Source organism: Drosophila biarmipes, chromosome 2R (genome assembly GCF_025231255.1).
Source record: "Drosophila biarmipes strain raj3 chromosome 2R, RU_DBia_V1.1, whole genome shotgun sequence".
In the NCBI taxonomy this organism is placed as follows: domain Eukaryota; kingdom Metazoa; phylum Arthropoda; class Insecta; order Diptera; family Drosophilidae; genus Drosophila; species Drosophila biarmipes.
In genome coordinates, this window is record NC_066615.1 from 16,935,488 (window position 1) to 16,961,026 (window position 25,539).

Consider the following 25,539-nt stretch of genomic DNA (forward strand, 5'->3'; position numbering starts at 1 on the left):
ACAAGCCCGAGAATCAATGCCCAAGGTCAACCCCGCCCACTCACCATCATGTGGCACCAGCGGCAGGTGAGTCCGGTGATGCCGTGGTAGGCCTTTATCCTCTTGCGGCACTTGGAGCACCGCCCGTAGCAGTTGCCCTCCACCCAGTGGTGCAGCAGATCTCCTCCGCACTTGGGCTTCTTCGACTTCACGTAGGTGGTGATGCAGGAGGCGGGGGCATGCTGCACGCACCGCTCGTGCACCGTGTATTTGCAAACTGTCAGAGAAGATAATAAACTTCAATAAATAACCTTGGTTCGGCTAAATAATTATATTTTGAATAGATTTGAATTTTTCGAAAATCAAACTAAGCCTATGCCGTCCTTCAAATGGCTTTTATTAAGCCCCCAGCTTGACATACATATGATAATACCATTGACATTTATAAAGCCCATTTTAAAACCAAGTGAAATAAAATACTATGACTCTTGAGCATTGATAAATGCGGAGTTAAATTTAGAGCTTGAACTTGATGTTTTATATAGCATACATTGCTATATAAATAATAATATAAAATAAATTAAGTTTGAATACAATCATTTTTAATCATGGGGATTTTAGGTGAAATTATTAGCCATACTGGCTAAATATTTTGCTAAACAAAAATAAGATTCAAATTTAAAATATTTATAATTTTGTGATAAAAATATTTAGATTTCTCATAAATAGGATCATTTGTATATTGTTGCCAGTTAATAGAAAACAAAGTGTTTCTTAATGGTTTTCTTTTCATATTAATATGACAAATTTCGAGTAGCTTTTATGGCTTCAGGGCGGTGAAACGGCTTTAAAGGTACTTTGGCCATTGAAATAGACAATTTCCTGTCTCCCGACGACCCCGCACAGATGGCCCTCACAGATACCCGCCGCAGATACTCCCCACAGATACTCACGCACACAGCAGAGACCCTTCTTGCCGAGACCCACCAACATGTTGAGGCACAGATTGCAGTACGCCGGCTTGCTGAAGTGCTTCAAGCGCCACACGTGGATGCCGTCCTCCTTCAGCGTGGTGCTGTCGACACCTGGGGAAGATGCAGGTGTAGGGATTGAGTTGTTGCAGGCGGAGAAGGAGATGGTTGTGGAGGTGGCAAGGAGCATCCTTGTCACTTTGCATAAGCGTACAGAGGATGCCGCCTGCAGCAACTCCTCGTCGCCCCTGTGCCACCTGGGCAAATGACTTGATTATTACGGCAGCAGCCAACCAGTCACAGATCAAGGCATTCAGCCGGCAAAGGCGCATTTAGCAGGGGGACGAGGTGCAGCCACACAGAGAGAAAATATCATACACTATTATTATTATTATTTATATAATTATGTAATAAATTTTTAAGGTGCTTATATTACAATTTGAGTTTTTAAAATCGAAATCTCCTATTACTTTCTGCATATAAAAGTAAACTTATTTTGATGTTATATAAACTATAATAAATAAAAAGTTCCTCAAATAGCTCCTCATTTAGAGGATAATTCCCAATTAATAATAATAGCTTTATGTCAAAATGTCTATGAAGATGTAATTAAAAATTTAAAGGCATAACAGTGCTATTTTCTCGCTGTGCAGAATGGGAAATTACCCACCCAGGAGCACCAGCAGCGGAATGGTTGTCATCCCGCCCCGCTGCCACTCGTCCAAGGACACTGTGCCGTCGGCATCGTAGTCAATTTCAACCATCATCTCTTGCAGTATCTGTAAGTACAAAAAGAGATTGCGGATTGCAGTGAGTGCCTAGGAAAATCCAAAAAAAGGGTAATTTTTTGGATGGAATGAAACTTAACGGAAAGCCAACTTCCTGTTTGGAATGCACTTCTCCTCGGTCGAAGGGAATGTAAACTTATTACCTTGGGTTCGTTGGGCAAATGCATTTCCGGCGCAAATGTAGAAATGTTATTTTTCGGATAAGTAACAACCGAATTCTCTGAAGGTTTTAAACTGTGTCAGGGTATGTGATAAATAGAGACAGCATATGTTTCTTTATTTATTTTACAGCACAGGTCACACCCTTAAACTTTATTAAATTAAAGACTAAACCAAAACCAAACAGATCGATGCGGTACGATTTCCTCAGCTCCATAAAATATTCAGCAGGGAGTGAACATTTTACTCCCAAATTTATTCCGCTTTCGAATCCCTTTGTTTTTCTTCAGACATTTCATATTCCACCGGAAATGAATGCCAGAATTATGCAACTCATTAAGTGCTTTGATTATTTGTCTGGCGCAAACCGGAAGGCGAAAAGGATAAGGGCTGACCCGAACTTGGCTGCTCGGCCGGGACTTGGCTAAAAATATTTTGATTAAAATATTTTCTGTGTCTGCCTAGAATTTAAAGTATGCGGCAGTCATAAAGTCACGCCGGCAGGGGAAGCCGCTTCTCGAGCAGCGGAAAAGGAAGGACAACGGGCGGGAAATGCGGCTGGAATCATGCCGCTATAGCCAGGGGTATTTTGTTAATTGAGTTTTGTGGCGCTTTGACTTTATTTGCGGTCGCAGTTCTTTCCTGTTTTTCCCCTTCTTTTCTGTATGGTAGTATACACATCCTTTTTTGCCTTGCCTGTCAACGTCGAGGGACTCTGGCTGGTTGTTAGGCTATAAGGTTGATGGGGGAAACGCTTTAAGCCCGTTCTTTTAGCTGCCGCTGAAACTATTAAGTCGCCTATGCGATGTGGTAGCTGCGGCAGCTCCACAAATTTGCGGTTGAAACGGAAGCCCAGAGCACACACAACGAAAAATGTGTATTTTAATTAAGTTCATTGCCGCTGGATAAATTGTCACAATGCCATAGCTCAAAGCTGAAGGGAAGTCAGAAAAAGCATAAATATTTTATTACAATACTTTGGGTGCCTGAGGAAATAAAAGTTTTGGCTCGGAATATTAATAAAAAGTTGCATTTGCTTTCATTGGCATTAATCTTTTAAATGGCAATAATATTAAAAAGGCATGGAGAAGTAATTAAAAGTTATTTTAAATGTAACGAGAAGTTTTTTTTAAGCTCTTTAGATTGTACATAAAAAAAGGCAATAATGCCCAGATGATTTTATAAACTTTATAAGAACCATTTTCTTATCCTCCTGTTAAATTAAATGAAAATAAACTCTACTATAAAAATGTTATATATCCGCGTACTTCCTCATAATCTATAAAATAAAATGGTTTTTTCCTTACATTGGAAATACTTTCTACTGATTCTAGGTACTTTTTAAGAACCGTTTTCTCATCCAAAAGAAGGTTTAAAGTGTACTCTAAAAATGTGTAAAATCCGAGAAATTCTTTATATTATTTCCCTAAGTTTGTTTTCTTATTGTATAATTTAAATAGTTGCTAATCACCCATTAAGTAACCCATTAATTTTAGATACGTTTTAAAAGCGGTTTTCTCATCCAAACATTAAACTACAAAAAGGTTTTTTGTTAAATATTTCTTTAAAATTCTGCTGTAGCTATTTTAGAAAAAATTACTTTGTTCCAATATAGTGACCCCCTTTTTCTTTCCGTGCAGCTAAGCTGGGACTATCGACGAAGTTGAATGTCCAAACAATAAAGCGAAATTAATTTTGAGTGTTTTTTCCGTTGTGTTTTGCTTGGTGCTTTGTTGGGTTCGCTGCTGAAAATGTTCGTAAGTAATTGAAAAAGTTTTATTGGAATGGATTGGATTGGATTGGGTCAATGAGTAGTTGAACGGGTTTCGGGATTCGTGACTGCCGAACGACTGATACCAAAGGGATGCGCAGAGCGGTGTTGTAAGTGGATTTGTGCTGTGCACCGATTGCACAATGGCAACTGCAGTGGCAATCGCGTAATGAGTTTTTAATGTAAGCCGGACTTAACCGGTCCACTCACCGGACGCAGTTCGCTGACATCCCAGCCGAGGTATTCGGCCACGGCCATCATCTGATTGACAATGGCGTCCATTTCGGCGGTGTCCAGGACGCCGTTGCTATCTGTGTCGTACAGCCGGAACATGACTGTGAACGCAATGAATAAGTAACTAAGGAGGAAGCGCAATCCAAAGGGTTGCCGGGTCCATCTTACATTCCAACTTATCCTCCGGACGGCCGGCCTCGAGCAGTGATAAATAGCAGACGACATCCTTCAGCGGGACCTTCAGTGTCAGCGGATCAAAGTGGGAAAGTTTTCGCGCCAGGAGCTTAATGTCAGCTGCAAGTGAAAGGGGGTTGAGAGCGTGAGTGGGGGGTGGAGAAATGCATGTGAAAGTGCATTCATTAAGTGCTCGCGCTCCGCGAGTGACACAGTGGCCGCCCTCCATTGTTCTTAATGCCTTCGACAGCTGACAGGCCCATTATGCTTAATGGTTATTGCCGACATTTGACCGGGCCAAAAAAGCCGACCGCCAATCGTTATGGCTCTTAATGAACTCCTGGCTTGCGGAAAATTCGCCGCCTCAACTTGCTTTCCAGCACTCGGCCTTAATGCTTTGAGCCTGCGACCCAAAACTTTTCTCATCTTATGCTCCAGATACTTTTAGCTCGTTTAACTTTGTTTTTCCCATAATTACTAATTTATTCACCTTTTTCTTCGCCCTCCGCACGTAATTACATAATGAATTGAAATCAAAGCGCCCGGCAAATTGTTTAGAAATTTTCAAAAGGAACTCTCTCTGCCTGTTTGGTTTTCCCGGGAATATGAATGATTTCCATCTTTTATTATTTTGACAGGCCATTTGTGGGTGCGTGTGTGTGCCGTTGACGTGGTAATTTATATGTTAATGCACAGGCAGCCAGGGAGTTTCCTTCTCAGTTAGACAAACAGCCGGAAAAAGACATGGAGATGATTGTGTTTTAGCTAATTATGTTTGCCTAATGTCGGCGCGTTTGTGGCCGATAAATTAAAATCTATAGATATGTATATGCCGCATACAATGCCAATATTTGCCCTTCTTCTTAATAACTAAATGAGGCTCTTGCTCTCGCGACGAGTGCAAGGGAAGTTGTGCAAACAGGCTGTGTGTGTGGCTCTGTGTGTGCAGGATCAATGTCAACTTATTTGCCGGCCTACATTTGGACTTCTGATAAATTTAATTCACCCACACAGACAAAGGCAGGCGGGCGGTGTACAAAAAGCAAAGCAAAACTAATCCAATTAGCGCTTAAGGCGCTCAAACACACACACATAGACTCGGAGGAGGGAAGCGAGGCCCATGTTGTACTTAATATATAATGCTAATAGCAAATTCCTGACTGGGCCTCGTCCTTTGCCTTTTGCGTAATTTACTACAGTGGGAAAAATATCTTTAAGATACAATTTTTTAACATTCTCTAAATTTTAATAGCGACTTCAAATCTAGTAAATCCCTAGATTACGTTCGCCCTAACTTGAAATATCAGCTGGAGAAATGTTTATTCTTGATTTCAAGAACGTTTCTTCTCAGAAAATTAAGAAGAAGTATTTGAAAATGCAAAACATATTACCTGGGCTCTATTTTGTATAAACCAAACTTAAAAGCAATTTTATTTTGATTTCAAGAGCATTTCTACTTAAAAAACTCGAAAATGAATTGGAAAATTGGAATTCTGTGCACAATGTATTCGTTATTAAATTTATTGGAGCTTTAATTAGTGCTAAAAACATAATTCTCGATTAAAATTAATTTTATTTTTATCTTTATAATTGTACCTAACTAACAGCAATGAGTTAGCAAAAGGCCAATATTGTTTTCAGTGCCCTCCGCCCTCTGAACTTTCAGGACAATGCCTTCCAATTGCTGGCAAAATGCGTGAAACTGTTGGCCAGCGACAAAGGGCGAAAAAACGAGGGAAAAAGGCGAAGTTTACGTTCATTAATCATTCTCGCACACATTTCAAACGAAGCGAAATGAATGAAAGCAAAAAGGGAAACAAAACGAGGGCGCAAAAAGGCGAAAAAATTCAGCTGCATACTTTCAGGCCGCAAGTGCGCCTCGCCGTGTCTGTGTGCGTAAGAGTGTCCTGTGCGCGGGCGTGTGTGCGTGCGTATCTGTGTGCTGGTGTGTATCTGAGTGAGAGCAATAAATGTTAATTTAACGCAGGCTTCGCATTTTACGAGTTGCGACTTCGTGAATGCAAAAATGTTTCTAATTGGGCGTTGATTTACGACACGATCTCTGAGACTGAGACAAGAGTCGCTCAGTTTTATGTTTTTTTAGCTTTCCTTTGTTGTTGTGACGGGGGAGGGGGGGAAGCGAATGGCGAGGGGAAGTAAGACTGACTTCCGGTGCCAAGTTTCGTCTCTTCCAAGGACTGCAGCTTGGGCGGCATTGGTCCTTGGTCCATAATTTATGAACTCATGAATTACCGAATGTCTGCCTTGCGTTCCCTCCCTGCTGACTTTTGCTTTCTGCACTCGCTCCGCTAATTAGCAAGTTCGCGAGAAAGTTGGCTAAGCAAATGGCAAATAAGCCGGGGATTTTTAGCTAAGTAAGCAATCCAGATGAGCTGCAGTTACACCAGTTTTTTTGGAGAGGTATCAAAGTTTGATTTACCAATATAAATATAAATACAAGAAGAATACGGTCTTTTTTAAATGAAAACTTAAATATAAAGCAAGTAACTTGATATAAATAATGCAAATTTTAAGCGGTTTGTTTCTTGGGCAAAATAAATATTACTTGCTTAAGAAATATCATGGAAAACATATCTTTTACCTTACGAATAAATATTTAAATTTGTTATTTAAAGTGACTTCAAGGAATTACTTTTTCCAATTATTAAATAAATCCTAAAAGTTAGCAAACAACTAGCTCCAAATTGATTGCCTTGTGCTAGTTCCACACGAGCTATTCAAACAATATAAACCCTAAGCCATTGTTAGGATGAATATGCAGTTGTATTCCCTGGTGGCACCTTTTGCATTTAGAGTCACGGCCATTTTACCCGTTTTACGTTTTCACATGTAAAACCATTATAACAAATGCTCCCCGCCATTCTGGGAGCAATCACAAAAGTTTGTTTTCCCCGAACAAATGAAGCAGTCTGCGCATAGACGGTTAATTTTCGCATTTGAATTGTTCCCCCGCCCCATAAGCTTGTGTGCGGACTGGCCAATCGGTTGGCTGTGCATTTCCAGCTGCCAGGATGCCGACCCACTTCCCCCGCCTAAAACCCCTTTCCCATCACATGCTGATTGCACAATGAGCGTCTTAATTGGAAGTCGCTTGCACATTGTAGTTTCAAAGGGGCGGGAGGGGCGCCTAATTAATACTCACCATCAATTTTGCAATTAACCGAATTGTTGCTCTTCTTGGAGGAGTTGCGGGACATCTGCGAGTGGTTGGTGGCCGAGTGCGAGGGACTGGAGTCCACGGAGCGCCGGGCCGGATTGCTGGCCGGGAACATGCTGGGCCCGCTGGCCAAGGGACTCGGCGTCACGGTGAGCATCGGGTGGACGCTGCCTGTGGAGCGGAACACGCCGGATATTAAGTGGTTATGGCAAACACGTGCCCAAAGGCAGGGAACTATCTAGTAGATACTAGCTTGTACCAAACAAAAGATTCTCGAACAAAAGATTCTCAATAAATTGGTTAAATAATAAGTTCATTTTGATGTTTTTCGATCAAAGAATTAGGAATTAACATACCTAATACATTTAATTAATATTTATTTATTTAATACTTTTCCAAAACTTAAAGATTGAAACGAATTTTTTACAGACTTTTAATTTTGTAATCACATAGAAATACGCTTTATTATAAAAGTAAATATTTTATTATCTTACTTTTTATAATTTGTATAAGGCATATACAAAGTTATATATATAATATATATATAAACTTGTAAGGTAAAATCAAAGTTTTTATATGAAAATTTTTGTTAAATTATCAAATGTGCAGCATAGTTCCTAAACCTTATACCCAATCTCAGTGAAAGTGTTTCTGGTCCCCTTGCAACTCACCCGTTTTGCTGGGGTCGTGCGAGAGATGTCCGCCGAGTGAGTGCTGTAATTTATCCGTGATGCCGTGGATTTTGTCCACAAAGCTGCTGCGGGTCTGTGCGTGACCCTCGACCCCTGCCACGCCGCCAGTGCCGCCGCCCACGCCGCCGCTGCCGCTGCACTGCGGCATCAGCTCGGCAATGCTATTGATGTTCGGTATGGAGCCTAATTACAGGCGGTTGGGATGTGGAGTGATGTGGGGGTGGCCAAAAGAAATGTTTAGCAATTATTCACATGCACACGAGGGGCTGACAAAAGGGGGAGGAGGGTGGTGGGTGGCAAGGTCGATCTCTTACCCTTCGTGTGCGACGTGACTGGGGCACAGGCGGCCGTGCTGCTGATGGCGGCCATTTGATTAAGTGCCCGGCCATGCAGCTGGGCCTGGGTGACATTCGGCTTGAGGAAGGACACGAACAAATGCTTGGCCAGGTCCAGCGGCGCCTCGCAGTCGAGGAAGGCGTCCAGGAAGCGCCGGAACCCGTCGAAATCAATGTCCTGCGAAAAGAGTTGGAACGTATAAATAAAAGAGCCCATCCTGTAATTTATGAGGGGCCTTTGCCTTGTCTGTTTTTAATAAGTGGGCACATTTTTGTTCAATTCTTTTAGCCAAAAGTTTGCCAAAAATGGCTAAAACTGAGAAACTACTAATTTGTTTCCTTATACTCGCACTATAGTTTTAAATCTATCTTTAAGTTTTTCAGATCTCAAGCAGAAGACTCAATGTTTCCCTAATATATATATATTCAAGGATTTGTAATACTTAGTTTAAAAATAAGTTCTTTAGATAAATTGTTCTTGTTCTTGAATTAAGAACCATAATTCTCAAAATGGGAAGGAAATGTTAAGAGAAGAAAAACTTTATATAATTAGAAATTAGTGACTGTTCTTATCGTTTATTTGTTAACATTAGCAAGAACCGCGAGTTCACCTTGATTCAAGCACAATGCAAACATTTTTAACTTCAAAAAATGTTGTTATATTTTTGAGAACAGTTTTAACTCAATGCGACCGTCACAATTCCCTCTGCGAATGTATAATTTTCATGATGGGTAAGTACGATTTAGATTAATAGCGTCTCAAGAAGATTTAATTTTTACCAATACCCCTACTCAAAAACGATTTTTTAAGCAACTTTCCCTAAGTATTATTGATTATAGCAACCAAAGAACTTAAAAAATTAAGGAACGATAAGCACCCAAAAAACCCTGTGAGGTGACAATCCTGAAGCTGCACTCCATTTTTCCCTCTGCAGGAACATGTGATAAATGTACCGCAGCCCATCACCAGTGACAAGTTAAAATGTGTGCAGGACTCTCGTCCTTGCATAGTTCTATCTCCACCACTGCCTCTTTTTCAGACAGATTTTACGAGTGGTATCGGGTTTGTTGTGACAGAGAAGATTGAGGCTGCGGGAGGGGGAGAGCTGGCAGAGCTACTTATGCAACATAATATGTTGACGTTATAATGGCGAAAAACATTTTGCAACAAGGGCCTGCTCGCACATCTCCTCTTTTTTGCAAAGAGACCGCCGTCATCGGCTTTATTACCGTTGACAACGGAGCGTATGATTAATAAATGCCGCGCCACATTGCGACATAGTCGGAGATGATTTTCTGCGTGGCAAGTGAAGCGCGAGTACATTTATCTACAGACTAAATAATGTTGCTGACGGATGAGGCGGCGGCCTAATTGAAGGTCAGATATCCCGACCAACTAAATCCATAGCATTTAGCCGAGATTCTTGCTTTAAAATTTGTGCTCAATTTACGCGCACGGAATACATAATTCGCCTGTGGGCGCATCCAGTAAGCCAGCGTGTTATTTACATTTGTCCAGTGCACAAAATTCCCACATAAATCCGGGCTCTGCCCGGGCGAAGGTTCCATTTCCATCTCGATTCGGCTCGTACGTGCCGGGGAATGTCCCCCAAGGATCTGGCGCGCCTCTTTATTTGCCATTCGGCAAAAGGGGTTCGGCTGGGGCTGTTATGTTTTTATGGATGCAGAACGGAACCAGGACCTGTAAACTGGCATCCCCTGAATGGGGGATCGGGGCAAATTACATGTCAACACCACGTGTAATGTCAATACGTTGACAGCTGCGGCGCAATGCTCGAATCAACAATGCCACACTGATAGACGCCGGCATTCGCTGACATTGATAGACGTAGGACCCACGGCGGCTTTATGGATTTTACACTTGCCAGTTCCATTTCCAGGTTAAGTTCCCTTTCGAGCATAACAGCCAATATCCAATCGGGGATAGGAGGAGCCCAACAGGGCCAGGAGTCTGCGATTAATTGCGCAAGAGGCAGCCACTCGTGTCGCAAGTAATGAAATAATCAGCCGGAGCTGATGGGCTGGGGATGCCAGGCCCAGGGACTGGGAGCACATCTATTCTGCTGGAAATATCTGCCTTTATTATCAGACCCATCACGAGCCGTCGCTTCCTGCGCTGCTATCTTGCATCGTTTTAAATTTCGAAACATAAAACAAAGTAAACGAGCCAGAGCTGGGTTATATTAGGAGTATGGCGAAGTTTGGGCACACACCAAGGAAAAGAAAGTTTAACTTATAAAGCTGCTTTATACATTTTAATTAGGATAATGTATAAATAGTAGTTTATAGTTTTTAAGTTTTTAAAAAACATATGTAAGAAAATGTTAAAATGCATTTTTTCGGATCATCTAATTAAAATTTGTCCCTTACTGCCAAAATTTAAAGTTAATACTCTGTCATTTGAAAAAAGAATCTTATATATATCTCGAAAAGCAATACTATAATATTTTTATTGTTAAAATACAAATTTTGACTAATTGCTTGACGAAAGGCTTTCAAAATAATTATAAATAAATGATGTGTTTTTAATGTAAAAATGTCATGAGATTTAGTACCATTTGGGTTGCTCTTAAAATCTGTTTTTATGCTTTTTTTCCCCTTACTTAAGATTCTACCAAGTATTATCTTTGTGAAACTGCAGACAGATACTTTTTGAAAATGTGGATAAAAGATCGCTGAAATTAGAACAAATAGAAAACCATCAGGATTGATTGGATTTCCCTCTGTGTACCCAACCACTTGCTGTCTGTTAGCCTGCTGCAGGCTGCTGGCTCCCTTTCTTGGCCATAATGAAACCGAATACAGGCAAATGGAGGCTTATCCTGGTGTCGTCGACTGGCACTACACAGCATCCTCTAGTATATCTAGTATCTATGGCTGTGTACAGGGCTCTATAGCTACGAGGGCCGAGGCAAACTGCTTAAAGCCAGGGAACGCAAATGGCAGCGACACTCCTAAGTGGAGGAACATCGCAGCTTCGGCATATTGTAAAACCCAAACACAGATACGCACACCCATGGCCACACACATAAATTACAACCCAGTCACACTCGCACTCACACTCAGGCACTGCAATAATGGCGCGAATTGCGTTAGCAAAATTTATTTAGCCAGCAAGGAGCAACGAGATACTCGTGCGAAGAGCCCTCCCCCTGCTCAGCTTTATCTCCTTTCAGGGGGCCGCTTTCTCCAACTTTCTCTATATGTTAAGTACAATGTGGGTCCAATTAATAGCCATGGTAAAGAAATTTTAAATTAACATTTTTAGACAATAAATATTAACTAATTATTAACTAATATTAAAAAAGAAATTGAAAAGAAAGTTAAAAAAAATGCTTAAAATTTTGATTTAAAATAACATTTGGAAAATTCATTTTTAGCTTTTAAATTTAATTGAATTTTTATAAAAAAGACCTAGGGATTTGTAATGTAGAAATAATATTTTTAATATGTTAAAAAAATACAATTAATTTGAATGTAGAAATTAAAAGTCATTCGTAATATTCCTAAAATGGTTTAATAAATTGCTTAGTTGTTGGTCACAAAATATTTTTAGAAAATATTTCTTTTTACAAATCACAATTAGTGCTCTTAACAATATCATTTAACTGACCTCCGCTGTTTTGCCGGCTTCAATCTCCGCTGGAATTCCCGGGGATGCGTTATGTGACGCTACGCGTGAGCGCGTGGCTTAATGAATAAATATTCAAGCACATTTCGGGCGTTCGCTGCGTATGCGTGATATTCATTACACTCCCTAATCACACATACGCACTGATGGCAGCGCATAGGGGCCATTTGGCACTCATCTTCACTCCACGGCGCACATAATCTGGCCTCTGCATTCATTATGCATCGCAGTGTTCGGCTTGTAATTTATGACCATATGGGCTCTATTTCACATTTCTCCATGCCTTTCTTTTTTAAAGCCCTTCCCCACCGACTGACCAATAATTGTTGGGGGAAAAACAGATCATTTTGCATTGCCACCTGTCTACAAGCTGCTGTTAATTAAGCTAATTGGAGCCGTCGGGCTTTAAGCCAATCCCCGAGTGAAACTTAAAGCTATCGGCGGACGAAGGACGCAGGACATGTACATAAGCTGCTTACAGGGAATAGGAAAGAATGTTGCCAGGCAGCGAGCACCCGTGGCATCTCAATTCATTTCACTCGCTGAAATATTTACGGGAATTACTTTCGTTCGAAACGGAAAATTCCGTGCCATGACAAACAGTGAGTGCTAGAAGTACTCGAACAGCCCCGCCAGGATGGGTGTTCCATATCAAAGTGAATGCCAATGGAATCATTCACTCGCCACGTTCGAGTCCAACATGTGGAAGGGCCGCCGGGAGGTTGGCCAGAGTGACGGAAACTTAATTATACTTTTTCCATTTCGTTACGCTGGGCAAACAAAAGGAAAACTGGATACTGTTTTGCCGTTTTGCATACATATGCAATCTGCTTCTGGCTTGAATGATTTCAGATTCGCAAATTAAAAATGTACATTCTTTGCAGGTCCCCTGTGTGTCCATCGCCTTGGTAACTCGAAACTGATCCGGGCATTTGGACAAAGGAGTAACAATTTATGCAGCTCCAATCGCCCTAGTCTCCTGGATCTACTGAACCTCATGCCCTAACCGAATTGATGGCCTTGCAGGCAGTTTCAAATTAATTTAGTATGTATAAACTTGTCAGGATATTCGGTCGAGGGACAAGGGTGCCCGGCTACACTGTCTGTCTCTGTGGGGATTCAATTTCGATTTGGCATTCAGGCGTAAACTTGAAAAGTCTGTGATTTATTGTACGTATAAGAAGATTTACTTTCAATCTTTCGCCCCACCTGGATGCCCTTTCCCCTTCTCCTCCCCCTAAGTTCTTTTCAATGCGCTCCTGTTCCTCTTTACTATATATATATACTACAAATATTTTTTTTCTCATTTTCAAAGTGGAAAAGGAAGCAACTTAGAGTCAGCAGCTGAGCAATTAAATCACCTATTTTTGAGAAAGTGTCCTTCTTTAGAAAAAAGTTATCAGAAATTCATTTGACAAGCTTTTTAAAAAGTATTTTGTATTGCAAAGATAAAAGCTGTAATAATTTTTCAGATATTTTCGATATACGAAAATAGCACATATATTTGTTTTTATTTTAAGTTTAACCCTGCCTGTTTAAATGATGCTCGCAGAATATATTTATATAAGTGTAAGTGTAAGAAAATATGCAAAACTAAAATCGAATATATATTTTGAGCATAGAAAACCCTAATTTTTAAGGTTTTTTCTTTCAGTTTAGGAGTTTTAAAGCTATCTCCTTTTAAATAAATTTGTCTAGTTTTTAATATATTTCAGGCAAAAATGTAGTTTTTAAATATTAAACTCATTTTTACCTGCCTCTTAAAAATTATTTAAAATATATGAGTAATAGACTTACTCTTCTTAATGCATTTATTACATTATTCCTTGCCTCCTAAGAATCTGTTAACATTGAACTTATTTTAACTTTCCTAATTTTTCCTGTCACCTGTTAATCTATTTCATTATTTTTCTCAGTGCACACATGTGAGCTTGCGCTGGCTTAGCTGAATCGCCTTTCATCGGTCTTCCCAAGTCGCCAGGTTGGGGATTAGAGTGTAAGACGCAACCTGAGGCCAGGCAAGCGGACTCCTTGACTTGAGCTGTGAGTAGGGTCTTCCCTCCCCATCCTGCTCCTGCTCCTGCCCTCCATCCTCATCCGCTTCCAATTAATTGCAGAAGAGGAACAGAACGGAGCAGAACGGAGCCGAGGATTCGGGCTATACTTACCCCGTCCGGAATGCATTTGGGCGTGCTGGCGGCACTCGGCGAGCTGAACTCCCGCAGCACATCCTGCAGCTTTCGGGTGGAATCTGCAAGGATCAAGACGAATAAAGGTGAGTGAGGAGAGTGTAAGGCGAGCCCTGTAAATGTAAGAGGAGACTATGCAAAGTTCAGTTTAGCCAGGCACACGTCAATCGCTCGACTGGCGCCAGGCGAGTTAAATCGACGTCTTAAGTGGGCCAGTGGTCAGGTGTTTTTCCCCAGGTGGATCAACTGCAGCACCGTGGGTATAATTAACTAATGGAAAACAAGTGGTTGGTGTAGGTGAATGCGGGTGGGTGCGGATGAGCCGGGTGACCTGTACTTGGACAGGCTGGTTGACATGCCTCCTCTGCAGAACGCCTGTAGTCAAGTCCACGGGGATTCTACTGCCCGAATGTTGGGTTTTATTAACCTAATGAGAGTTGTGTATACGCCGGTGTAGAACCGCAATCGCGCAGAGTGTCTGCACTTGAGTGCAGTTCCAGCTTGCAGTTGCAGTTTTTGCTTCTGGTCCTGTGCCATGGCAACGCCAGCTGCACCCGACACTTTTGATGGCCTTCGTGCTGGGCTGCACCGCAGACTAAAAACAGTTTAACCGCACTCTAATAAGCACCTGCAGCCGCACCCTGAAGCTACACCTATCCTGGGCCCGCCCCCTGTCCTAAATGGCCACAATCTCGAATTACAATGCGGGTGCCGCTGCCGGAGATACACCCAAAAGAAAGAAGGTTCTTTTTCTCCAAGGCGGTCGTAAAGCTATTTTCATTTAATTAACCTGAGCCTAATATTTTGGAGCTCATGAAAAATTAGCAAGCTATTTTTGAGTACCTATTTAAGAAAAATATATTCACTTTAAAAAATAAGCTTGTAATTTAATAAAAATATCTATCTTTACCTGTTTTTTTATGCTCAATGTATAAAGAATATTTTTTAAGCTTTCTGTGGTTCCTTACATTTTTTTGGTATTAATAAAATTAAAATATTGAATATTTGCTAAATCAAATTCATTTTTATAGCTTTAATGGGAAACGCGTTAAATTTGCTTTCAAAATATTGAAATTTCATGATGTGATTAATATTTATTTTAATCTGTAAATCTTGATTAATTCAACCATTTAACTATTAATTTTTTCGCTGAGAACAATAAAAAATGTTCTTTGAACGAAATAATAGTAAATAATAGAAAATGTTAAAGGTAAATAGGGTAATATTTTAGGCTTATTGAGACAAGTTCTAATTTAAACTGTTTAGCGAAATCTTCATGCTTTCAACATTTTTCTCTCTAAGTGCCTTCAACTTTTTTAACTGGAATTTTATTTATGGTCATAATATGAAACATCATATATGTACAAAATACTTTGTACAAAGTATATACTTTAAATTGAAATACTTGTCGAGCTTCTTCGATTTTGAATAGAATATTGCCCTTTAGAAGCGCCGCCCTCCACCATCCGAGTGGAGCTTAAAAGCGGTCCAAGTTCAAGAGACCCACCCAGACTCGGGGTGTGTGCCGGGTAATATCCCATAATCCATAAGCTCAACATTCCCATTTGCCGTGCCGTGTAATTCCCTCTGCCAGGCAACCGAGAACCGGCGAGATGAAGTGAAGCGAAGTGCTCACCCAAAGGTAAACTACTTTGCCATGTCAAACAGCTTTGCTGCTGCAGCAAAGAATGCAAACAGTGTCAGACATAACTGTAGCTCGGGGGGATGGGATGAGCAGCAGATGTGTGTGGAAAGGATGTTGCCATGAAATCGCTCTTTAAGATGCGCTCCTTAAGCTCTGGCCGTCATGAGAAATCTGCTGAAGCTGCAAGTGCAAGCCAGGCGAAAATGTAAATCTATCTGCAGGCTGAGATGGAAAATGTACGCTTCTCTTTTGAGTAAGTGAGGAAAAAAGTCCAGACATATATATTCAGCAAAATATACTAAAAGAGATATTTCTTAAAATGGAAAAAAGTAATAGAATTTCATTTAGTTGGATTGAAATTGTTTTTTAATCGATTTGGTTCTCCGGTTGTCTTGTGAAATTGTTATGCAAAATATCTGAATTAATAATTAATTAAGAGTCTAGCATTATTGTGTAAATAAATATGTATAATGAAAAATGCATAAATGCTGTTATTTTAAAATAAATTATATGATTCACATTATTTTTTTTTATTTTATCAATTTAAATTTTTTCACATTCACATTATTTTTTTTTATTTTATCAATTTAAATTTTTTTATCAAACAAATTAATTCAATTCTTTACTTTTTATCACTAAATAAAACAGAAAAATTTCCTTTTTTGACTTATTAATGTATTTGATTAAATCTTTAAACCTTTGATTTTTAACAGACCCATTTAAGCCTTTATTTTTTCACTCGATTGCAAATTAAAGAGTAAGCGAAAAGCATTTTAATTGGCATTTCTGTCCCTTCCAGGAAAAGTGCGAAATTGCAAATAAAGGGCTGTCTGATTGGCCATGATTTGCATTTCCCCCCGTCGTAAATGTGTGTTTTTGATTAGTGCCATTTGATTTACTGCGTTTACACTTACATGAGGCCAACTCCTGCAGCTGCAAAAACTCGCGCGGCGACAATTTATCCCATTTCGGTGCTGCGATGCCGATATTCATTTTGCCTGAAAATATGCAATACATAACAAATGGTGACAAATTGTAATTTCCATCGTAATGCGGGGCAATCAGGGGGCGAATCGAACGCATAATTTATGGCACTCGTACTTCGCATTTGCACTGCGAGTCCGCAATGTAAGTGCCAAACTATCGACAGAAGCCCACCCACAGCCGCAAAAATACGTGGGTTCTGCGTACGTGATTGTGGCATCGGCAATCAATAATTTTGCCGAGTGTGTGCGATGAAAACTAAATTGCTTTAAAATGTTATCTCCCGTTTCTACACACCCCTCGACCTTTCACACATTCGAGCGAGCACGAGTGTGCACATCCCGGATGATATTTTTAGCCATCCTAAGTGGCCATCGGAGAGAGGTCCTGCGATGGCTGTCCAAAACAGCAGAAAGCGAGTTGGCCCAAGCCTTCGTCCACTTAAAACGCTTTATAAAATTGCGGAAACAGCCTCCGGCAAGAAATGAGATTATCATTTATATAGAATAAACCCCCTTGATTGCTAAACATCAGTTTATTATACTCATCATAAGTATGTAAGTTTGACAAAGTTATAGAGAGTATATAAAGTTAAGTACTTTAGTTAGTGGATTTTCAATCAAGAAAATATTTCAATAATAATAATAATAAATACTTGATTTTTGATTGAGAACAATTTGAACTCAAAAAAGTCATTTTTTGTAAGAATTTTTTTAAGGAACGTCAGAATTTTGTGTAAAAAATTCCAAATTTCTTATTCTTTTTTAAAGAAATTTCAGTAGACTAATAACTAAAAATTCATTAACTAATACATTTTAAATCAAAGAATAAAATATTTTATATATTCTGTAAGTGATATTAAAAACTGAAGAACTTAATAAGTTAACCTATGAAAATAGTATGTAAAATGTAGTGAATGCCACATTTAATAATAATGCCCATTTGCATATCTGGCTCCAAATTGCTGCCATTTTACTTGTTAATTAATTGAGCATACAATGCTAATTAGCCCGGCTAACATTTTCAAATTGTCATAAACTGAAGTCCGTTTTTCGCACATCTCCTCGGGCTGACAAATGGCCAGAAAATGTCACAGTAGGAGAGCGTAGAACTTTCAGGCGGAATGGCTGCAAATGGCCATTAGCCAATTTTAGTTTCCGCCATATGTGTGCCGTTTTCAGTGTGCTGGTGTGTCGCCTGCCGTTTGACACGTCATTACTGGCATCATCATCATCACTGGCAACATCATCATCACCGGCCACGCCGACGTCGTCATCATGCTCGTTAGCTTGGCCAAAACGATGAGCTGCGGGCTAATCAATGGCATAATTTCCCCGCGGAATCTCTGTCACAGTTGTGACGTCATGCAGACTGATGGCATTTTGGCTAACACACACACGCATGACAATCAAACGCCCACAGAGGAGGAGCAAAGGTGTGTGTCAGCCACAGACAGACAGGCATTACTATATATACACTCCCTATGTATAGAGATATTATGAAGTAGAGGGGGGAATTATATCAGATATATGTGCCTATATTTGTTGGCCTGGCTCTGCTGCGTTCTCAATTCGCTTGCCGTTTATTTTTACTCTCCGGCCATTTAGCGTTTTTATTTATTCATTCCACAAATCTTTCTCTAAAGCTTTTGTCTCGCTGCTGTTATATTTAGCCGGCTATAATCAACCGATTGACTAACTTATCATTTTATCCACTGCCGAGCACTTGTCAACTCGAAGTGGCAGGGGCAAATGGAAAATGATATTTCACAAGAGATTTCCCTTTTTGCTCGTAAAATCTTAGTAGAAATTCATTCGTAGCGCCCATTATTTTCAGCTCATTTGGCTTTAATGCCCGGAGGGCGTTAAGAGCTGGGATCCTTGGATAATAAACTAATGAAAATGCAAATGAAACAAGCAAATAAATAGTGCAGCATACAGGGCGTATGCGCAATCTGAATGCTAATTGCGCCACTAATGGAGGGGTGTGTGAGTGGTGTGCGAGTGCTGTGAGTGTCTTTGTGGGTATTTTTAAAGCATCATCATAAAACTCGCATTTCTGGGTATCCGCTTGCTTTCTGCTCGTAATGGCCCTTGGCCAACGGCAAAAACTTCAATAAATTGGCTTGGATTTTTCTGTCTTTGTTGGTCAATGGACGCGCTCATCCCGCTGCCCTTTGACATTGGAGTAAAGAGATGGCCGAGGTACTGGCGAAGACAGCGTGGCAGTTCAACGGACTCGCAAGTGCCCTGCTTTTTATGCTGTTCACATAAAATATTATTAGATTATGCGTCGCACAATGGGCATCAGACTCGGATTCAGCTTGTCCTCGTTTAATATGTATATATATCTTTATGGGCGGGGAGGAGGAGCTACCGACATCCTCTTATTGTTTTAGCCGAAACAAAATTGCCATAAAATCTAGCACATAAATGTCGGACACAGAAGCATTCTGCCTTTGCTTTTTATGCTCAAAAATCGGTGCCGCCAAATCATTATACTTCAACGGTCCACACCGTACTTCTATCTTTTGGGGCAGGGCAATAATAAAAGTAAATCAAATAAAACAGCAGCATATTGCGATTTTTTATGGCCTTTAGCTTTGTGGCCCTGTTTAATGGGCGCCGCACTCTGATGGCCGAGCAAAAAATCAAATTTTTTCCAGCACATCAATAACCATTTCATTCAAAGGCGGGCGACCCACTCCACTTTGCCTTTGGGTTGTAATTAGTAAAACAAGATTTATGATTTTATTTAACACTCCATCGTGTAGGCTTTTTAATAATATTTCCGGGATATGAGTTTCCCTTTTGTAAATGGCGCCAATTGCATGTAAATAAGTATTTATTAATGTAATCAGGACAACAAATAAAGACGCGATTAATCCTTTAATGAAAGCGCGAAAATCATCTATAAATTGAAGTGTTTTTTGTGAGTGTTTTCATAAAAAATAGCGCATTTTTAATAGCACTGCTTAAATAAACAAAGCATAGAAACATGGCCAAATAATGTTAAAAAATTATTTAAATCGAAATATTTTGTAATTCCTAATAAGCACCTTAAAACCAAATAGTAATATTATATTTTTATAGCTTTTTGTGAGTTTGTGATAGAGTATTTTTATAAAAAATAATGCATTTTTTAATAACATTGATTGAATCAACAAAGCTGTCATGGCAAACGTGGAAAAATAGCAAATAAATTGAAATCATTTGGTTATTCTTAAAAGAGCACATAAAAACTGATATTTCAGAGCTACGTTTTGTATAGCTTTCATAAATGAGAGCGGAAAAATAATGGAAAAATTGGAAAAACTTTACATTACATTTCAAATGCGCATTTAAATAAAACTTATATTTTTTCATTATTAAAACTATAGGTTTATTTAAACACAAATCTGCAGGATGTAAGTGGCATGATAAATGTAAGTATTTACGGATCTAACAGCTTCTCGAATATGTTTCTTATATTTATGTAATATTTTATATTCTTTTATTATAATTATATTTATTCAGCTGAAAACTTTCCACGTTACTTTCTTTTTAAAGGCTCCCAAAGTGTCTCCCAATAATTAGTTCTCATCAACCTATAAATTAATCAAACACTTGACACTTAATTCGCATACCAATGATGAGACCCAAATTGAGGAGAATGTTTGACATAATCGATTTAAGAGCATTGTGTCGATCTCGTGCCTGCAAGTGTGTATTAAATAAGTAATTGTAAACCAATTGATGTCAGGCATAAATAAATTACTGAGCTGCAGCGCTGCGAAAAGCAATGCCCAAACTTAATTTAACTTTAAAATGCGCACAATATGTACATATTCGAAGGGATTCATGTCCCTGGGCCCAGGGGGCTTCGTAAAAAAGCACCGCGACGAATCGCACTTTAATTAACGTCCCTGATTTGATCGGCAAAAATAAATCCATGAATACGACACAAGCCATGCATGAATACAAATTCGAATATATTTTCAATCGATTGCTCTTCCCTTTGGCACTCAGCGGAGCGTTGGGTGCGGAAACTGTTTGCCTCCGCTGGATGTGAATGGCGACGAGTGTTTGCTTTTATGAAATTGACATTATTGTTTATCAGACGCGTGGGCCGCAACTCCACATTGTTTTCAGACTGACAATAATCCAAACAGCCAGCGAAATGCGAAAAAACAGCTGCAGGATTGCCAATGAGCCGTGCATACAACTCACTGGCTCCTACTTTATTTTAGTTGAGTGCACAACAGCCGAAGGCAATCTGGATCCTGGTTCCTGGATCCTGAGTCCTGTCAGCAGCAATCCCACATTTTCGGGGGCAAGTAGGGGTTACAAAGGTCGAGTGCCAAGCACTAGATATGCACTTAAATACGAACACTCATTTGCCATTCATAACGTGGTTTATATGGGTACATAATCAGACTTTGGGGTATTTATTGAGTTTTTGAGTGTGCTAAATTGTTTAAGTACCTGTATTGAGATTAGTACCCAATTCTACCTAATTAAAGATATATAAATAAAATATCTAATTAAAAATTTTAACGAAATGCTATATTTTAATTGAAGTGGTTAGCTTGGATATCATTTCTAAAATAACATATCCCTAAAAAATCTAGTTTAAAATTCTATTTTGATTCCCATTTAAGCCATATACATATATGGCGCTACACTTGACTAACACCTCCAGCTAAAAGTTGAGCCTTAAAGTTTGAGCTTTTAATCTTCAAGAGAAATCTCTTTAAAACTCACGCGTAAGCTGAAATATTAAATTTGATCTCGAATCATCGAGTTTTTGCCAGCAGGAAAATCCCCTCCTAATCCCTCGCTCGCTGGCCGCTCCAAGCCAAAGTGTTAGCATACTTTTTGGGGAATGTGTGAACTGAGTTGCAGGGCTTAAAAACCATGTTGCATGTGGCACACACAATAGGGGTAGTGGTGTGCACACCCGCTAAACGCTTTAACTCCTCCGTAAACCGTCAGTTTAGCAGGCTGCCAGCGATGGCCAGTGGTACACGCACAAAAAATAAAACATTTCCAACATGGCATAAATAAAAATAATAGTTTTCTTTGCTTATACATGTCTGTTCAACATTTGTTTATATGAGTTTTTACCAATTTGGGTGGGGTACTCCTTTTTTTTGGCGTGTACTTCCTGACCCCAGAAGCAAATGTCACCACACAGCAGGCCCCGCGGAATCGAACTGCAGTGGGTCGATGTAAATGGGACCGGACATGTGCTGCACTAAATAAAATACGGGGATAAAAACGCAGAAATGCCGCAGTCGCAGGGGCGGAAGCCCTGGAGCAATTAAAACTATGGATAGATGGAGGGCGTGGCTGTGGCGTAAAATGCAATTGTGTTTCCGCTGACTTTGACCCAACTGGCCGCGAGTGTCTGCTGGCCAGCCACGGTCACAGATACAGTTGAAAGGAAGGGAAAAGATATTTAAATAGATATAGATAGTTGTGTAGATACAACGCGGGTCATGGGTCGGTGATGATGTCTTAACCTTTCCCTAGAGATATATCAGCTTTTCCAAATTACTCTCTGGTTGTCACAGTTACTTAAGCAAAAATTTAATTTAATTTTATTTTAATGTTTTTAATTGCTTGAAACATAAATACTCGTTTTGAGGAACTGTCTTATCTAACATTAATAGATATTTTTAGTTTAGTATCTAGTTTTAGTATCTCTCTAACTTTCTTCACAGTTATTTTTTTGAGTTTTAGAGTATATTTGAAAAGAGAGATACATAAAATGCGATTTCATATATTTAATAATACTTGTAATTATATAGTGAATATCAAACAATATCCTCACCCGTTTTTTGTTAATGTAAGTTATGATGTTAAACATTTAATGATTAATGACACAATCATCAAGGTTTTAAAAGCCATTATCAAATCAAAACTTAAGTATTTTCAGCTAATATATTTGATTTAAGCGCCGTTTGAACAGCAATGCTGGGACTCCAGTCTCCAAACTTTTTTCTAATCCCCTGGACCAGACAACCCTGATCTCGGACCGCAGGAAGTGCGCTTTAAGTACGGCGTCTGGTAGCGTCTTTTTGCTTTTTTGCCCACTTCCGCTTGTCAACTAAAGGGAACCGGAAGTGAGAGGAGGGCGTCCTCACAAAGACTGCGAAGGAGAACGCGAAAAGCTCGCTGTCATTGTTATTTCGCTCCGGCACCGAACGGCTGTATTTGCGGCCGGGACTCTATAGTTCGACCGACCATAGTTCCAGGGATTCAGAGCTATAGCTCTGGCTGTAGCTCCTTTATCAAATGCCGGTCATGCACAATCAGCTGCGCGGCTGGAGGCGGTGCCAACAAAGGAAGATGACAACTGTTTCTGGAGGGGATTGGGTCTGAGATTGGGGTGGGGATGGCGATGTGGGTCCAATACACAGCCACGCAGCGCTCTTCGCTTTTGTGACAGCAATTGAATCAAATTTATTGTCTGCATCCGATGCCATGCAGTTTCCACTCAACGTCGCGAACCCATTGTCAGCATGGCATGTAATGTCACGTCCTGTTTTTACGAGGATCAAGTGCACAAAGTATGACGCCAAAGCGGTTGGAAATGAAAAAATTAAATATAAATGAGATTCGCGCGTGGATTTGGCTCTAAGCTTTCGACCAACACTCGAGCGATATAAAATGTCAATAGCCCCCAGGCAAGTAGCATTAAAAGCAGCCATCGGAAATAGAAATATGGGTTGGCAGAGGCAAAATAAATAAAAAGCTGGCAACATAAATTGGCAATCGATGAGCACACACTCTTCGATTGAATTACAAAAAGGATTTAATCGTATTGGGCTTGGCTGTAAAAGGATATAAATCGAAAGCCAACACAAAATAGAAATTTATGAAATTAGAAACTACAATCTTGAATATTTTATTAATGGGTTATTTGTAAAAAAATTGTTTTAGAAGGATCACAAAGAAATGGTCACCAAAAAAGTAATAAAAGTTACCTTTGATAAAGAATTTAAGTAAAAGATAAACAAATATTTTTGAACAGCTCAGTTATATTTAAAAATTTTAACTCTACCCTTAGCATTCTTTTACATTTTCAAAAAATTATATTTTATAAGTTATTTAAATAAAATGTAAACAAATCGTAGGCTTCCAAGGAGACCATTAATACATATTTTCTTAATTCCACTTATTTATAAACCCCCTATGCCAACCCTTAGCTAATACAACCCCCAATCGACGTCGATTCGAAAGGTATTGCTCCGCACCATTGGCCCTTGTTTGCTTTCAGTTTTCCAGCACCGTGGTCATGAAAAATGGTTTTCCCTTTTCCCCCGGCCAGCTTTCCCATCTCACTTTAAACTGGGTCAACCGACTGATGCAGACATTTCGCTCTTTGTATTTCTGCGCGATTTAATTGCTGTTAATTGGCCGGCTAAACAGTTGATGTTACTTTGTTTTATTGCCAGTGTGATGACTGCAAAAGGGGGGGCTGCGGGGCGTTCGGGCGAGGGCGAACTTTTAATTTTATTTACGCCAAAAGACCGACAAGTACGTGCCGTGAATGCGTAATTAATGCTCGAGAATGTTTTATGCCAAAAATAACTCCGGCAACAAAGTCGCCTGCGAGGAGCAGCAGCCACGGGCCAAAAGGAAGCCCTGGCGAAAATTGCCAGCACACCAGGCCATAACCATAAACGTAGGCACCATAACCGAACGCATCCCCATCCTCCTGCCCCCATTTGAACCCATTCGCCACCTTGTTCCCAGGCTGTTTCGCCATGTCGTCCTGAATAGCAAAAAAAGAATGAGTGGAAAAGGGTTTAAAGAAAATCTCAAAGATATTATTACTTTAACAACATATAATCTTTTAGTAAACATTCTCAAACTTTCATTTGATTTGCTGTCTATTTCATTTGTTTTAATAACGTTAAATATAATAGAAACACATTTGTAAGCCAAAATTATTAATTTTTTTAATTTTTTAGCATATTATGTTGATCGTTCTATAAATGGCAGTCCAAGTAGTGTCGAATCGTGTGACATATCTCTGAACTTAAGTTCAGTCCATGTAGTGACGAATTGCGTATTGTAATATTTAACGTTTTCATAAGTTTATTAATTTACTTAAAAATTGGCTTAAAATTAAAAACTCTGAGAAACCAAATTAACCCTATGTTATTTTTAAAATTTTTAGATACATTTCAAATTAAGACAATGTGGGTCTTCGTATTTAGCCTTCGTCACGATTTTTACCTGTTTAAAAGGTCTTATTGTTTATTTTATATGTAAGCTAATTAATTACATTTAAAGCTTAAATACCGAATTTTCCCCTCCGTGTTTAGATGTGCTAAAATACATTTCCGTCCGTGTTTCTGGAGAGATTTCCCTCCGGCGGGCGGCCCCCTTACTTTTCACTTTGATCGACGGCCGGACAGCCTTCAATGGAAATTGATGACGCCACACCTCGCCTGCCCCCATTTTCCCTGGGGCCACTACGAGATTGGGAATGGGACTGGGAGGTGTGTTCATGTCCAGGGGCTGCTGAATATAATTTCTTGAACAATAAAAACTGTTTTGTCTTCGATAAACAGAAGCGTGCTGGAGGAGAATGGCCGTGCATGCCGGCGATCTATAAAAATAGACAGGCAAACAAACAAATCGACGCCTGAATGGAGGGACGCCGCGTCTTTCGGCGCATATAAAAATACGGAATGATCTTATGGCTGACCTTACACATTTGCAGCACCTGGTCGACTGGCCTCTTCAACCTGGCAGCCTAGCAACCCGGAGGTAGCTGGCCAACAGGGATGACA

The 25,539-nt window shown here is 39.8% G+C and overlaps 1 protein-coding gene across 3 annotated transcripts in view; it reads right to left on the minus strand.

Annotated features, from left to right (window-relative positions):
* The window catches only part of LOC108036393 (diacylglycerol kinase 1), a 47,237-nt gene that overhangs the window by 12,865 nt on the left and 8,833 nt on the right, over positions 1-25,539 (minus strand). For 2 of the 3 annotated variants that reach the window (XM_017112503.3, XM_017112502.3), the window contains exons 3-12: positions 16,682-16,765; positions 14,102-14,184; positions 8,261-8,459; positions 7,926-8,129; positions 7,240-7,425; positions 4,071-4,196; positions 3,879-4,003; positions 1,621-1,729; positions 933-1,064; positions 45-256 (exon numbers count right to left, since the gene is read on the minus strand). In XM_017112503.3, coding sequence (XP_016967992.1) covers positions 45-256; positions 933-1,064; positions 1,621-1,729; positions 3,879-4,003; positions 4,071-4,196; positions 7,240-7,425; positions 7,926-8,129; positions 8,261-8,459; positions 14,102-14,184; positions 16,682-16,760 — 1,455 coding nt within the window. In that variant the 5' untranslated portion in view covers positions 16,761-16,765. The remainder of the gene's footprint in view (positions 1-44; positions 257-932; positions 1,065-1,620; positions 1,730-3,878; positions 4,004-4,070; positions 4,197-7,239; positions 7,426-7,925; positions 8,130-8,260; positions 8,460-14,101; positions 14,185-16,681; positions 16,766-25,539) is intronic. The other variant, XM_050887168.1, reaches the window with a different exon arrangement.